The sequence below is a fragment of the Adelges cooleyi genome, unplaced genomic scaffold (genome assembly GCF_023614345.1).
Source record: "Adelges cooleyi isolate 19-005CV unplaced genomic scaffold, UGA_ACOO_1.1 ACOO_flye_CR_arks_rails_tigmint_CR_PRNA_167, whole genome shotgun sequence".
In the NCBI taxonomy this organism is placed as follows: domain Eukaryota; kingdom Metazoa; phylum Arthropoda; class Insecta; order Hemiptera; family Adelgidae; genus Adelges; species Adelges cooleyi.
The window spans coordinates 1,783,621-1,802,089 of record NW_026095824.1 but is presented as its reverse complement, the minus strand read 5'-3'; the positions used below and the strand labels follow the sequence as shown (position 1 = coordinate 1,802,089).

Here is an 18,469-nt window from a genome sequence, read left to right as displayed (position 1 = left end):
AGTTGGCCTAAAAAATATCAAATATTACTTTAAAAATAATAAACAAATTACCTAAATGTTATCCAATAATATAAAATGTATTACATGTTTTCATTAAAATAAAATAAAATTACCTTTACATTGTTGGTAAATGTTAGGATGTAATCTGAACTACATCCGCAGATATGGTCACGAATGCGAAACGTTGACTATGGACATGGACTCTGAAGTGAGTCGACGTCAGTAAACAATTTAAGATGGATTTATCGGAAAATTAGTCTCACAATAACTTTTTTTTAAAAAATTTTTAGTTTAAATTGAAAACTTATAGTCAAGAGGATAGTACAAAATAAATAAAACGCTAAAAGATTTCGTTTTATCTATAGGAGCTCAAAATGAATTTACATATTTCGTTCTATTTGTCGACCTGATCCTAAAACATTTGCATTTTCCCCTAATAAAACAATAACCAATACTACTAAGACAATATAACTTTACGCTTCGTTGGTAGACCGAAATTGTAGCTGCTATATTATACTGCATTAATTCGTGAAAAGTGAAAACCAATGCAGGGAGGCGAAACTTTTTCACTTTATAATATAATGTACAGACTACGCAATCGTTCTTCTTTACCTTGTCAAAATAGGGTTGTTAAAAAAAATAATAATAATATCTGGTCCTAATAAATTGCCCTCTTTAGTTCACAGCAATTTGGTTGGCATCATGAGTAGGTATAGAAAAAATACCAAGTGCATTTTTATTTCAACAATAAAACTTCTCGAAATACAATGTTATGACTTGGCTGTTAAACGATAAAATTCATATTTTTTCCGTCGCCAACTCTTTTTATGGTCGCTGTGGTTGAAAAATAAAAATGCGCATCATACCTACTCTGCACGAATACGCCAAGAAGTACACAGCGTTTATGGCCGGTAATGTTTCGTTTTATTACCAATGTATACGTGTAGTCGAGCGGCCAGTAAATAGTCTCAAGATTGATTTATACTCGACGTTGTCGAAGTTATGCGAATTCTTTTTCCCTGTTCTTCAACCTTTGATATTCGACCGACTCGGTGAAAAAAATCAATATAGGCACGCAAAATAACATAACAATAATAATAATAATACAGCGCATTGTGTTTTAACCGCTTACCGTATTTTATTCATTTATTCCTCGGCGATTCATTTGATTCATATAATTTAAGGGCGTGTTTGATATCTTAATACTTGTACGTGCCCTTATACCCAACCTGCACGTGGAATGCAATGGTCGTGTTATGATAAAATTTAAAACAAGTCCGCGTAGAAACGTTTTATCAACTGCTACTGAATGAATGTATGTCACTGCACAAAGAACGGCCTATAATAAACAAAATGTTATTCAATTCTTTGATGAAGAATAATAAAATGAACTTTTGTTTCTTTTGTTGCCGTCGAAGTTTCTAGAAATAAGCACATCTCCGACGCTAAAATAATTTCTCTCGCATTGTCTGAACTATGTTTGCAGGCAGCATGTTATTATGTACTGCAGTCCTATACAGGGTTGTAAATGTAAACAACAGCGGTATATCTATAATCTAATCGTTAATCGCATGGAGTATATCTTTTATCGTTTTTCGCTAATTTGTAGTTATGTAAGAACGCGTTGAGTAATTAATGAAATGAATAACCGAAAATTAATGGAGCGGTGAAAACTTTAAAAGTTAAGAGGAAACCACATGTATTTTAATCACTAACTAATAATTAAAAATACATTTGCTCATTTTACTAATTACTGTTATGATTAAGATTGAAATAACTATGGTTTTAGTCATTATTCGTTAATAATCGTAAATTTAATCGATTTTGCCTAACACTGTTGGTTAAGGGTCTTGGGATCGATATTAAATTTACTGTGAACACATTTAAAAAATACTCGCGGCTTTAATATTTTTGTAATATCTTTGTCAATTAATGAACATTTGAATAAAGTTTAATGATGCGCAAAAATTAATTGCTTTCATTGCCAGGCTATTTGTAAACCCTAAAAATTCAAATGTGGATAATTATATTTTAGTGACTACTGAACATTATCTCTCTCTCTCTATGATTTCAATCAGTGACTGGTTTGCAGCCATCTTCCCTTCTTCTCTCTTATCTTCTTTCATTTTCATTTCCACTTATGACTATATGAGTCACATCCTTGGCCCTACATTATCATAGTTAGCATAGTATATAATTAAAAAGACTACAAATCCAACATGATAAAAAAATGAATCATATGATAATATTATGCTATGGAATAATTTTGTTAAATACCAAGTATTGCGCCTGTAATTCACGTCATAACACCATTATTCATTGTTATTATTTTGAATAACGAAGTTTTCTTATTTTTTTTTTAATTACACTTTTACAATTGAACGGACGCATATGTGTTGTTACTAATTCCCAGTTGTCATTTATCAAAAAATGGTTATTATTAGTATTATTTATTTTTTTAAGTACGATAAACACAACTTTTATTATCAAAAAAAAAAAAAAAAAATAGCTGCGCATATTGTGATTTGTGTTGATCGACCGTGTCGGCAAGTATGAATTCGGATCGTAATTCGTAAATTGTATACATAATAAACGCACATACCTCATAGCATGCGATGACAACTATATTATGACAACCGTTTTGGTAATTTCGATTGTACAAATTCCTGACTAGGCACACGCTTTTGTTGTTGGCACGATATATCGTGATGTATATAACTACCTGTATGCCTATAACGACTGTTTTCGCGTTTTCCAGTTGCCCACAATTGACATTTCTATTCGATAATTCAAAATAGGCGTAAACGCACGATCAAATTCAAAGTAACAGGTGTAGGTACACTCATTAAACGCGAACATTGGAAAATCACACAACCTAATGGTTATTGGTCTTCGGTAGTCCTAGTAGCCGTCCCAGTGTATTGTGCTGTGCAAAATGCGATACTCAAAAATTACCCACAGTCTGTGGTTTGAGTGGGACTTGGGTAAAGTCAAATAGAATGCAGAATATTGCATATAGTGTATGGGAAGTGAGTGCGCCCGTTTGATTAATGAAGGCAAATCCAACAACTGCAACCTGTCCATTATGGTTGAGCTAATATTACTATGTCAATGGCGATTGTGTACATTATATTTGGACTCGCTGGTTTGATATACGCGGCTTACGTTTATGTGTCGGTAAATAAAAGGTTATGAATTCGATCGTTAATTGAAAACCTGCTATAAGGAATAGACGTACGCTGTATAGCGGCTTGGGAATAAAACAATTAATTTTAAAGAAATGAGAAATATCATTACCAACTACCAAGTACTGCACGGCCACTCGACAGCTTAGAATTTTAGATCATTATAATCTTTCGTCCAGATAGCTGCACACAATATATGATTCTTTACGACCGCTTACCTATATTATACAATAATAATCAAACTAACAAACCACACAACAATCATAAGATAATGTTATGTTGTGCAACTTTTCCACGTTCAACGCCAGATTAAATATTTATAATCATAATATACAACAAAGTATATTGATTATAACATTACATTGTAATTTACAATTACCGTAGCCGGAATTTTATTTTTGGCGGGGATGGGCGCTAGCCGCTAGTTATTAACACAGAAGAGACAGCATACATTTTACAACTGTTAGGTATATTATTATTAAGTAATAACTTTTATTGGCGTTTTAATGGTCATTTAAAATTTCAGACTGGCTAAATTATCATAAAAATAACAATTAATATAGAATACTAGTATTTTATGTTAGTAAAAAAAAAAAAAGAATATTATACTGATAGGTATAAATAATATGTTTTTTAATAAAAACCAAATTTTAATTTTGGCCCAAGTATGAGTTACGCATTTCTTGATAAATATGTTAAAATAATGAAAAAATGTTTGCATGATTACAATTCCATTGTTTACATTTCTCTTCTCCTCGTCTTAAGAAACTAAGTACAAAATAATATAGTTCAAGCAGACAACACTCCAATGTAAATTTCATGAACCAACGCGATTTCCACTTTTTATTGATTTTCTGAAAGTAATTTCAAGTACTCTTTGTAAACAAAAGGGCACGTTTAACAAGTTCTATATTAATTATTTTCGATTATTATAAACCCACAATTATTATTTATATTTTTTCGTCGTAATAAATATAAAAATCAATAAACATTACATTTTGTCAAAACTTTTGCTCAAGCCTCCTTTATTCTTATATAAACTTTAGCTTTTTTATTAATTGTTGTTATATTTTAAATTATTGCTATACAGTTTTTAAGTATTGCATGTGTTGCTTTGATGAAATACTTTTAGACAAAGTAGTGTAGCGTGACAAAATTACGTTCGTTTATACTAAAACAATGTCTATGAAAAATCGTGAATTTAAACTCTTACTATTTGCCAAAACATAACCTTGACTTGTGGATGCGTGTATATTATCATTATAATTTTATAAAAGCAAAAATATACTTCCTACATAACCATTATAATGTTATGGGGAATGGCTAGTTAAAACGCAATAAACATATTCACACTACACTTGATTTTCTTTAAATCCTTTTTTACTGGTGCACACTTACAGCTATTTCTTAAGTTTAGACCAAATGACTTCGCATCAGGGACTTCCACGTTGTTAGTTATGTTTTCCGTTTATAAACATTTTAAATTATTTACTGCATCGTATTGGGCAATATGTACAGATAATCTCTATAATTAATTAAAAATATTGAAGTTTTGTATTGCGTCAAAGTGGCATAGGTAGCCGCCAGTTTAAAACATAATAGAACAAATAATTTATTTCGCAAACGTTTTATAACGATTAAATCCACTAAGTATAAGTGCTAACTATTATACTAGGTATAATATAAAATGTATAGAAATGATTCTTCAGTTAATTATATGAATTGGTAACCGATTTCGTTATAGAACTGTTTGAGATAAATGAATAACTACAAAGGTATCGTAAATAGATGATACGTCTCTAGTGTCCTTATTGATCTCCCGAAAGCCGGAAGATCTTAAAATGTGTTATATGGATAATCCTGCTTGATCTTTACACCAGTTGAAGAGCATGATGTACATTATGACTATGGTTACTTGTTTATAGCATTAATTAATGAATAAATAGCCACGAGCAACCAGTGTTTTTTATCAGCTATTTCTGAAAAAAATGTCTATTTATACATTTATTATAACACGAGAAACAATCTATCAAAAATCTTGATTAATCGCGATAACCGGTTACGATAATTGTTTATTAATGATGACACTTGAAGTATTTTTAATTAATATATTTTTAGACAGCGGAAAATGTGTAAAAAGGTCAGCTGTCCTTCCTATTGCAAACTCTATACATACACTTAACATTTAATAATTATTAACGGTGCGACGAGTACAATATTTACGAACTTCAATCAGTTGATTACTAATTTCAAGTCGATAAAATGTGCCACATAAAAAGTCCTAAACGTGTAGTCGCAAAATGTATCGTATAATTTCTCTTTTCAACCTAAATGTTTATGTGTAGCTGACCAGCTACTAATTATCCACCGGCTAATTAATTGACCAAGTCTAAAAGCAGTTCGGCCGTGTCAAATTGATAACCAGTCAGTCTGATTTGCACACTGTTCGAGTACATTATTCAAAAGTATAATATTCGTTAAAAATTGAATTATCGATTTGTCCTATAGAAAATACATAATGAGATAACAATAATATATTGAATATTGCGCTAATGAACATTGAAAAATTAACAATAAATTACTGTATCTAATAAATACTAATTGAACACAGGAGGGCTTTTGTACTGTTTAAAAAAAACAAAAAAATTATGAAAAAACAACTTTGTACCTAGTTTGCATGAGAAAACATCGATAAAAAAAGTCAACTTCAGTACATTGTAAAAATCTGTAACTAGTTGAAAAAAATTTGAAAAATTAGAATAAAGTGATTTCTAAGGACAAAATCTTTTAAACTCAATTAGCACAGAAATTGAAACAGATTCAACTCAAATGAACATTGTAATTTTACACCTATGGCAGATCTAGTTTTGAGCAATAATAATTTTATATTATACTGAATTTAGCATTATAATATAAAATAAAAGAGGCGGGCTTTAATCGTAATACCGAGATAATAATTGAAATATTAATTACACAACGTTATCTATGTACGGGTATAGAATTGCCTTTAGGTTTCGGTATCGATTTTAATCCTACAGCTTAGGTATAAATGCCGTGCATGGAAATCCATGCAACCCACGCCACTTCAAAGGTGTTAGGTGTACCAACATAATGGTTCGTTTTACCGTTCATGAATTTATATTAAAGTGCAACATACAGATGTACAGGTCTAACGTTTTAATTAATTCTTGCTACTTATGTCTTCAGTATATTTATACCGTACTTGAAGGTAATAAATGAAAAATATATATACATATATATCCGACTTACGTAACCACTTGATTTTATAAAGTAATATTGTTCAATTCATGTTTTTGTCTTAAGTAAACAATCAGCGAGTAAAAGCCCAATAAAAAATGGTTCAATTTTAAGAAAAAAATCAAGTAGACTGGGACGACCATTATAGAGTAAATATATATTAGACTAGGTTCGAACCACCCCTAGTATAATATATAATATATTTTCAAAAACAACTTACTTGGTTATTTTAGAGTAAATTCATAGATACAAGTATAAACCTAATTATGTTTGTTTATTATTTTCTTTATTGATATGAAGTAGTTTCTCCATGTTTGAAATGATTGTGTTAATCACGTTCGTGGTGATATTAAATATGTTATCTTTATGCGACTTAGTCAAACAGTAAGTATATCAATATTTCCCATTTGAAAGATTATGTATGTACACACATTCTATTAGTTGGTCAAGAAAACAAAGAAACATTTTCCAGGACTTGATGAAATTATAATTTTTAATAACTAATTAAGAAATTTTTAAAATTAAAATTTTTTATTTTAATAGTAATAGGGGTTAATTTCATATAACTGACGTTCTGGTCTTTACCTCTCCTTATTTTTTATTCGACCACAGTCGAATTTGCCTCTATTGCGCTTTGTATAATAATAAATTATTAAAAAAGGTAGCGTTTAATAGAGATTAGATCTGGTCAGACGGCAGAGACTTAACCGTGACCAGATCAGAATTGAAATGATACGAAATCAATTAGTAGATAAACCGTTACGGAGTGGAATTGACTTAAAGTTTGAACGGACTAGGGTCTAGGAAGGGCAAATTTATATTACCTACAGGTAAGTACACATATTATAAGATGTGTATGTACGTTTTTCAATACTCGGTTAATTAAGCGCAGGCGAGTAGGTAGTGCCTATATTATATTTTAATGGTTTTTAATTTTATCGACAAAAAAGCAATCAAGATTACCACCTATACTGTATAAATGATTAATGGCTAATGCGATATCGGTGCAGTGTTCGCTCGCGCTACGGTGATAATTACTGTAACTAGAGAATGCATACTGCAATGCCATATGGTAAACTCTGATATAGTTATTTTCCAACCGTTAATTATTTATCTGTTAATGGTGGCAATATTAATAATGATGAAAATCACAATCCGTCGTACGCATCTAGTGTATAGGTCAACCGGCGCTTTTGGCTTTGCTAACAATTGTGAGAAAATAAGGTTATGAGTTGTACCAAATACTGCGTACACCTTTAATCAACAAACGAGCTGAGTATTGATAAAAATAAATTATATTTAATAAATACAAAATTTTGATGACGTTCAAATATATAATGTCGAATAATAATTTTTAAACGTTGTGAGCCTTTTACAGTCTGAAATAATTATTATCGATGATAATAATAATGATAGTATACACACTAGAGTCAAGACTAGTGGCACCACTAGCAGGGGGGGGGGCTAAGGAAGTTCGTATTTTATAAAATCTCTGAAAGCTCCCTCAGAATTTTATTAAAAATATGTACCACCTTACTCGAGGGCCGTGCCTGATTGATTGCTGATATTTTTTTAGAGCCCGAGCGAGTTTAGAAGAATTTGAACTTCCCTAGGCTACCCTCCACTCTCTAGTTGCACTATTGGTCAGGACTGCTATTGTTTATCCTGGAAAATAAATGTTTGTATTTTTGCAGGTAATCACTATTGTGCGTGTCATCATCAGTGAATAAATTACTGTACAGGGAGTTTTTCCCTATTGGAATTTGGCATAGGTAATATTTACTGTACTGTCAAAAACATTATACAGTTCCTCACGAGTCTTCACGACTCTTATAATATTACAAAAGTATAGTCATGGTCACGTCAAACTTGATTTTTATATTTTAATACCTGCCTATCTACTCAAAGGTAATGCGCAAACCAGACACTCTAACACATTACAAATAGTACCTAACATGTAAATGTCAATCATTTTTTATTCGTTCAAATCAATAAGAATCACGCTGTCCTTGTGAGGGTAATTTAAAATATTAACGCACATTAAAGACTTGTCAAATGAAAAAGTAAAATTAACTATTAACTACATAATTTTGTTTTGCAGCTCATATCAATTTAATCAATCCCACTTTGGAAGCGGAAGTCTACTATAGTTACTTAGGTTTTTTTACTCGAGAATACTATACAATATGCACCTATTCTATATGCACGGTACATTTTTTATCTTTCCCAACCGCGTCAAAACTTGTGAAGGTACATTGTACTTGAGATTAGTCAAAATTCAACAGATTTTTTTTTTTAATTAGGCTCAGTTGTCGTGTATTGATAGATTTCGCAAAATAACAAATGTAGAATATTATTATACTGTAGACTATTGATATCGGACATAAAGGGACACAGTACTACTCTGTGCTCTTCCATTTTTTTTTCTTTCGGTATTGTCGTTAAATTGACCGTGGCAAGTCCGAGCAACAAAACCAACAATACGCCCAAATACGGTATAACGCGGCAGCCATTGGTATGCTAAGATAGTATAGGTACCTACCATGTACTCTTGATACACGCGAATTAGGCAAGTGCAAACGCTGGCGCAAAAAAAAATATGGTTTTTTCTACCAAAGAAAAAGGTTACGAATAAGACAGCGTAACGACCGCATTGTACTCAACAACAATAGGTTAGTTAAAGTTCGCCTGAAATCCGTTCTGATGCCATCCAACGTACAAATTCACCTAAACGTTTGCATTGTGCTGTTCTTACAGGCGACCACAATAGTAGCAATGTTATAAAGTCATATTATGTTGTACACTTTGTCGATTTGCGAATAATAATTTCCACACGTACTTCATGACATAAAAATTATTTATGCTAATATTCGACATTTGTTGTACTCGTTTGACGTTTCCCGAGTGTGGAGTTTTTGTTTTGTTTTTGTCGTTTTACGGTCAAGGAAAAATACATTACACGACCTCGGTACCTACCCATCAAGTGTACGTACAAGCGTATAATAGCACCTATCGTTGGTGTGTTTAAGTCAGCGGTCAATAGGTCGTTGATGATCAGGGTAAAAGTAAATTATATTGTTGTCAACGATATTTATTATACAACAACAACGGTAATATTTAATACGTTTAAAAAATATTATTATTGTAAAAATTATTTCAACTATAAAATAAAAGTGTTTAAATTTATAGCTCAACATAGTAAAACAAAATAGGGAAATATTGTTAAGGGAGGGGACCATTTGACATCCAAACGATTTAATACCAGGTGATTATGCTAAAGAAAAAAAGTTACTACACTAACAATAAAATTGAGTCTCCAGTTAACTTCCTAATGTAAAAAATTATGAATTTAAATAGCAAATGTTTGTAACTCAGTTTTTAATTTAAGTGCATATTTTTCATATTATAGACTAAGACGGATTGGTTGTCCAGCGAAACCGTTTTCAGCAAAAACTTCCTTGGTGTTATTAACGAAATCAAAACGGTTGAAACGGTAGAAACTGCAGATGGCAAAGGACCGGTTGTTTTGAATGACACAGATAAAAGTGTTTTACTAAAAAGATGTAAAGGCGACTTGATTTGCATCCAAACAAAATGGTTATCAATAAAAAAATATAAAACAAAAACGGAAGCATTACAGTGTGTCAACGCCGTGATAATGCATTTCATGTTGAACATCATAATATCAAATCACGGAAAAATCAATTCGAGTGCAATCAACGATAACAATATGCACGCTTACACAAGTATCGTCATCCAACGGATGATGTGTTTGTTGTTAATCGCCAAAACCACAGCGCACAATTGTCTGTGGAACATATTTATTCAGATTTATGTTGACTCCTATGATTGTTTTTACCTATTGTTTCTGTAACGTGTAATGTGTATTTATTAGTTTTACACTGATATGTGATTTTATTTTTTAACCTGCACTCACTGTAATGTTTGTAAATAATTTGCCATTTCCTGTATTGTAAATTTCTAACAGTTTTTTTTTTTAATTATTAAATAATAACTATTACGAGTTATAATACAAGTATATACATTGTTATTGTAAGCTAATAAAGTTATAGATATAGGTTTAGATATATTATACAAGATTAAAGGTTTGGAATTTGAAATATAACAAACCAACTGTGTTATAAAATTATTAAGAATAACCGTGATATTTTATTTGAATTAACATTTTTTTTAATTTATATTATTTTAACACCATTTATCGCAACTATAAAATACTCATTTATAAATATTACAAAGTATATTATGTAAAAATGAATAACTAATTCATTTAGGTAAGTTATTTTATATGATTATTTTTAAAAAAATATTTTCTATCTTTAAGGTAGGTTAGGTTAGTTAAGATCCAAGACATATTGTTAGAATAAAAGATTTTTTTAGAAGCGTACCGAATAATAAAAACTTAGAAAAATGTTAACACACATTTTTTTTAAAAAATCATAAAAGTTAAACAATCCAAAATTGGGTTCTTGCTAGTTTTGGTTTATTCCCTTGAACTCGAAAGCTGTAATCCTGTGTTAGGAAAAAAAGTCACGTTTAGTTTTTCTTTTCCATTATAAAACATAATAATAAAGGAAAAATGAATTGGCCTTAATTTTAATTTAATAACGGTAGTGTATTTAAAGAATGTATCTGTCCGTTCAACAATTTTATTGCTTATCAAAGTCGTTTTTTTTTCAAATTTCGTTCTTTCGGCCAAAGTTAGCAGTTCCTTGTCTTTCAGCTCAGAGTTTGAAGGGACGAGCGATATATCTTCCTTGATTTCTGACCGTGTGTCTTTTGGCGTGGCAAGATCATCGTATAGTATGCCACGTACATGGTCTTCATTTGCGCCCATCTGTATCAAATCTTGAAAAATGTTTTCTTTAGACTGTGGCTCATCGTGCACGTGCAAAGTGGCGTCAACGTCGTTATCGTCTACACCTATTTTCTTCATATCGTTTGAAATAATTTCTTTAACAATTTCTGTCATGTATCGAAGCTTATCCAGAAACTTTTCGTTAAATTCATTTACACCAGAACACAGCTGATCGATAACACTGAATAACACTGGATCGCCATAGTCGAAAAACAAGAACAGCCTTAATGGTCTGCACGGTAGCATCCAAATAGATGTGTCCGCAACTTTAAAATTGATCTTCCCAACGTGGTTTTTAGCTTGACTCAAAGGGTTTTCAAACAATGCGATATGCGACCAAATGTAGATGTAAATATTTATTTTTATAACGAGCAACACCCGACTATGATACTCGGTGTACTTGAATGGCTCTTTAACAAACTCGAAGGTATTGTAGACGGCTCTAAGTTTGTCTTTTTCGTTTCGCAACAGCTTTTTGGACGATCCCCAGAATATGTTGCTGTTGAGAAACGGACCAAACAGGTCAGTATCGCGGTTGAAGTAATCGGACAATACAAAAGTGTCGATCGAAAAAAGTTTATTGAAACCGTAGTGTTTTTTTAGTTTTTTGTTGAATTGAAACCCGTACAGTTGTTCTATATACATGCGTATATCCGTCTTTACAATGCTATCGTAATAGGCTTGCGGACTGGAAGGTCTGTCGTCGTGGATCGACAAGTAATGGTTATGCTGACAATGGCCAATGTAATCCACCAATTGTGTAATGTATTGCGCGTCAAAAGAATTATTGCCTGGCGCGTACAAGTTGGGCCAGGTAAACTTGGAATAATTCTGAATAAATATGTTCCACAGACAATTGTGCGCTGTGGTTTTGGCGATTAACAACAAACACATCATCCGTTGGATGACGATACTTGTGTAAGCGTGCATATTGTTATCGTTGATTGCACTCGAATTGATTTTTCCGTGATTTGATATGATGATGTTCAACATGTAATGCATTATCACGGCGTTGACACACTGTAATGCTTCCATTTTTGTTTTATATTTTTTTATTGATAACCATTTTGTTTGGATGCAAATCAAGTCGCCTTTACATCTTTTTAGTAAAACACTTTTATCTGTGTCATTCAAAACAACCGGTCCTTTGCCATCTGCAGTTTCTACCGTTTCAACCGTTTTGATTTCGTTAATAACATCAAGGAAGTTTTTGCTGAAAACGGTTTCGCTGGACAACCAATCCGTCTTAGTCTATAATATGAAAAATATGCACTTAAATTAAAAACTGAGTTACAAACATTTGCTATTTAAATTCATAATTTTTTACATTAGGAAATTAACTGGAGACTCAATTTTATTGTTAGTGTAGTAACTTTCTTTCTTTAGCATAATCACCTGGTATTAAATCGTTTGAATGTCAAATGGTCTCCTCTCTTAACAATATTTCCCTATTTTGTTTTACTATGTTGAGCTATAAATTTAAACACTTTTATTTTATAGTTAAAATAATTTTTACAATGATAATATTTTTGAAATGTAATAAATATATTAGATATTTTATTTTAATACATTATAAAAGTTTTTTTTAAGATTTATGGTACCACTCGTACTGTAATAATTGTACCCCATGGCACTCAACAAATGGATGCAATTAGTGTTATCCTTTTTAAGTTACGATAAGATTTGGGTTGCGATTAAGGGGCCATCGGAATGCAATTTGTAAATAAAACTTGATTCTACCTAGCCTCAAGATGCAACTAGTATGCACAAAAAGGTAGTGATTACAATGGCAAGGCTACATAATATGATAAGTAAAGAAAACAATGTTGTGAAGAGTAATATTAGAATACTACAAATCAATTATTTAGCCTAAGGTAAACTTTTGATTCCCTAGTTAGTATACTGAAATAATGTCCGTAATTAAATATTACCTTTAATGGATCCAATTCAGTTGTTTTTCCCAGCGTAAATATCATAAAACAGACATTTGTGAAGAGCAAGACTGTAGTCAAAATTAATGAAGTCATTCTACATTAAATTACCTATAAATTGTTCTTAGTACAAAATACTTTTAGATTTTCAATAGCTATTATTTAAAATGGAATAAACCTCGACGAAGTAAATATGATTCTTATAGTGTAATTCTACCTGTAAAATTCTGACGCACACGAAAGGCCACGTGTGTTTACAGTTGTTATACTATCTAGTATAGTTTGTAATATTTGTTTGTTTATAGTATATATATATAAAACTGTACCTAGTAAAAAATACAACAATATAAAATATACCCATGAAAATGTTAAAAAGGAAAATAATTTTATTCAAACCAATACTATGATAAACGTCGCTTGACTTTAATAATTTTTAAATTGATTTATTAATAAATAAAACTATGTGCATTTTCTTTCAAGCTAAATAAATGCCTAAACATTTTAAAATTTGCCCAAAAAATCCGCTTTGACTTTCTGCTGATACGAACGGAGCTTAACCTAGAATCACTATAAAATGTTAAGGTGTTCTGTATAATATATATTTTTTTACTATACATCAATATAAACAGTCGACAACGAGGTTAGCTGGTATAGCATAGAACCGTACATTTTGCTTGAACTATTTTAGTTGTTGGTACTTACCTATAATACATAAATAAAAAAAAAATCTGTAGCCAACATTTACTCTATAACGAAATAACCCGAAAATTGACTCAAACATTATAAATGTGGATTTTGAAGACAATAATGGTCTTACAACCTTACAATCTGTTATGTGAACACAAAAAAACTAAAAAATTTTTAAAAAATTTAAACATTTAAAAACAAAATTGGAAATCCCCCCCCCCCCAAAGTCAGAAAAACGCTTCAATGCAAATCTGTGGAAATCTTTGAAATTTCACGTTATTTTGTTAATCATATTATTTTTTTTTTTAGTCGCATATATATGGTTTAAATTTTAAAGTTGTCGCAGTGTCAAGTATAGTTAAAGTAAAGTATAAAAATATTAGAACCTTCGAATTTGGTCCATAAAAAGTTAAGTATCATAGAAAAACCCAAATTAAAAAATAGGTACAATATTAAAAAAAAAAAAAAAACTAATCAAAATATTACCTTTAAACGCCAAGTTCGTGAAGAAAGGCCATTTAAATCGTCCAAAGTTCTGGAATTGTTTCTAAAATTCACGTTTGTATTGATTACTATACATTTTCAAGAGGACGCCTCACATGCATTTCACACAAACATAAGTTGGCTTTCTTGACACAGCTTTTCCAAAAATTACTGATAAAACTTCCCTGCATAAGGAAGTTACTTAGGTCATTTGAAAATTAAGAACTTTGTCTGTGTCGCCTCGGCGAGATATTTTTTAAAAACACAATTAGTTTTTTTATATAAATAAAGGTAAAAAAAAATATTATTAAGCACTCATTTCGGTTTTAATAATAAACTTATTTTAAAACTCACTTCGATGTGACCCAGATAGAGTTCTTACTTTCAAATGATACAAGCAACTCTCCTGTCAGACAATTTTTGAAAAATATCTTTATTAGACAGATTTCTCAAAATTGTTGTTTAAATCTCTGTCCAGGAATGCTGCGATTGTACGAAAAATAATTTAACTACCAAAAAAAGAGTCTTAATTACCAAACTAATAATTACACATCATAGTTTAACCATTGGGTTAACATTTTGCAAACAAATTGCCTATACTTTACTCCTTAGAAATTGCGTCCTGTTCGATCAATATTGTAATTATTTCTAATAACTTAAACCTTTCTATATAGTATTTACCAAAATTTTGGGGTAAGCGTACCAAATTAGATTATTAAAGGCTGAATGAACCGCTTCGATCAGCTGATTTTTTTATTTTAGTTGAATCTGGTTAAACGACAGTATTGGCACAGCTGAATTGGGGTTTTCAGATTAGACCGTGATTTAAATAGCTATATTATACATTTAAAAAAAACTAAATAACAGAATTAACAATAACTACCTATAAAAATGAAGATTGCGACATTTTTTTAATGTCGAGAATATCAGAATAAATTTTTATTTCGTTAATAGATTCAATCATAACAGAAATGTCCAACAGTTCATATTATTGTTTGAGGTAAAACTTTTTTTTTCGTTAAGTCAATAATATGATAAAGATTGCGACGGTTTGTTTTTCTTACACACTGACGGGACGACGAAAATTAAAAATTAAAAAACTAATCTAATCTTATATGTGTAATTCGTGCACGACGTAATAGCGCCGTATACATAAACAATAGGCAACACAACATACAAAAACGCCCCACTTTATCTATTATCTTTTATTGCCCATGCTTTTTAATTGACAAATATCTTATTGCTAACTTCATGGTATACATTTTTTAATAAATATTAAATATTATTAGTATAATATTATTATTGTGGTCGATTCGTCAACATTGTATTTCCATCCAACACAATATAACTGATTACATATAACACATTGGCCCAAACGAATACAAGACAGTGTGGTTTTATAATTTATTAAAATTAAATAATAAAGGCTAACGTCTCATGTTTAAGTACATTATAGTACTACATTTGACAGTGTTGAGCGTTCAAACGTAGAAATACTTAGGAACTTAGAAATTTACAATAGTCAAAGTGTGTGTACCCCTTTTTAATGGGGTTTCCTTAATAAAACATCATTAAGATACCGTCCAGACACAATTAAAAAAGCAATAGAAAATAATGTTGGAAGACACTTAGTCTGATTGGTATTTTCTCAAGAACTATATAAAAAAAAAAAAGCACAGTTCAAACAAGCACAGCAAGAAATTACCAAAGTGAGATCCAGTAGCAAATATAAAAAGTATATACGAATATAAAAATTGAATAGGTAGCAAAAATACAGGATATACATAATATTATGTATATCCTGTGTCAATGTCTGTGTCAATCTCTTGGTCTGTGTCTATGTCAATATCTTCGTCCGTGTCTATGTCGCTAAAACGAATTATACATAAAAAACAATTGTTTTATTAACACCAGCTGTTGTTAAACTCGACCTAGTCAGCTACTATTTTGTCAAGCGTTAGTACTTGTATGTGAATCGTTCTGGAAATAGCTCTTCTTCGTCGTCTGTCCAAAAGTCTTCATTTATGTCTTTTGTGTGGTCAAATAAGTATTTCGGAGGGTCCCTTTCTAACGGTGCCATTTTAGCTAAAAAGTGACAATATTTTCTAACTTAGTCCTATGATGATATAATTAAAATACTGTGTTTAAAAAATAAGCTCCGAACACATGTCGCGTGACTTTGATTTGAGACAACTCTAAGAACATTATATAAACATATTGGAAAAAAAATGTACAATTCTTAGAAGTTAAAATTATCAGTCATTTAGTTTATTAAATTGGTTTTGGTAAGTTACAATTAATCAGCATTTCTTTTTCAAAATTCCTTCAGTAATAAATATTAATGAAACCCTTAAGGTTCTATGACCACTGTTAGAGTTTTATTAAATAAGTGCATCCTATGAAACTAACCCTTCGTACGAACACAACCAATCATATAATATATTATGTGTATCATAATTCATAACAATTACCTAGTAAACGTAGCGAGATGTGAAAAAAAAGTATGTAGACACAATTGTATTAATTGAGAATAGTATTTTATCTGTAGTTTATAACATCGTCTTATATATAAGAACTTACCCGTGATTGGGAAACGCCGTATGAAAAATGTCAAAAAAAATAATAAATATATCAAAAAACAAAGAAATAAACAAAATAACAATTTACACAAATAAAAAACGTGTTAAAAGTTAAACAAAACAAATAAATAGAATGTAGAAAAACTGAAAATAATTATGCAAAAAAAGTGTAAATAACAAGAATAAGTAACTATAATTTTGATATGATTATCGAAATGAGCTTTTTGATGTTAACAGGGGTTGGTTAGAATAATTCAGAGTGTTCATCCGGGCTGTCAAGATCAAAATGCGAAGAATATCGTGTTGTTTACTAGGTCCAAGACAAAAATTGCCTTGACGACCTTATTATTAAAAATTAAACTGTTATTTTTTTTTAAATAAACGATAAATAACACGATTATTTTATATATTGTATACATAAATATATACTGGGTGATTGTTTTATCATGGACCACTCATTATCTCATAGGGTTTAATGAGAAATTGTTGAAGTTTAAATGAGATTTAACATAATATAGGATTTCGACACTTGTGCACATATCAATGCATAACTTTTTTCCTACTGTTTTGCTTATGCTAAAGTTTTGATGGTTTTGAAGCTTGGAGTCTGCAGAACACGTACACCATGCCCAAAGTTCATACTTGTCAGAAAATGTAGTTTTTCCCGGTAACATTGTATTAATTATAATGTACCTGGGGATGTCGCCTATGGGCCAGAAACCTAATATTTGAGTTCAGTGTATCATCATTTTAGGTAACATGGTACAATAGTTAATAGACAGATTAAACAGTTTACAGTTTAAGTTCAAATCACAATCCTTAAACCAAATAACGTCATCTGCCGTCCCCGCCATTTTCTCTGAGCATCGCCCGGTAAAACAATCCCATCTTTTTGTGTTCTCTCTTGTTTGAAAAGTACCAAAAAACCCTATGTTTGGTTAAATTTTCATTTTCTGGCATCAATTTTGACAGGTATGAACTTTTGAGTATGGCGTATGTGTTCAATAGACTAATGGCTATAATACCGTCAAAACTTCAGGTCAAACTAAGGAGAAGGCAAAAAGTTATGCATTGATTTGTGCACAAGTGTCGAAACAAAAGTATTTTGTGTGTGATTGAGTACAAGTCGTTTTTTTGTACAAATATCACATTGAATCTTAGCGCACTTTATTATCAGCAGATAGGGCGTGACTTAGCGGTTACACTGTGGGGTCATGAATTACAGTTAATATGAAGCTTAACAATAACTTAAAATTTAAATAATATATAACCACCAAAAAAAAAAAAATTTTAATACAAAAACAATATAAATAAACATAAGAATTATTATTAAATACAACGAAAAGCTGCATAATAAAAAAAAAAAAATGTTAAGAAGAACTCCGAGGAATCCGTTGTGTAAGGCCGACAGAGTCAGGAGAACATTGCCAAGTATATAATATACTTGACAATGTTCTCCTGACAGCTATA

General features: G+C 30.7%; 1 protein-coding gene across 1 annotated transcript; it reads right to left on the bottom strand.

Moving 5' to 3' along the window:
• Nucleotides 1–10,804: 10,804 nt before the first annotated feature.
• On the bottom strand, nt 10,805–13,395 carry LOC126832849 (uncharacterized). Its single transcript, XM_050563865.1, has 2 exons — nt 13,251–13,395; nt 10,805–12,570 (listed from the first exon to the last, which is right to left on the bottom strand). The coding sequence occupies exons 1-2, from the start codon at nt 13,344–13,346 to the stop codon at nt 10,945–10,947; spliced, it is 1,722 nt and encodes a 573-aa protein (XP_050419822.1). The 5' UTR covers nt 13,347–13,395; the 3' UTR covers nt 10,805–10,944.
• Nucleotides 13,396–18,469: the final 5,074 nt, after the last annotated feature.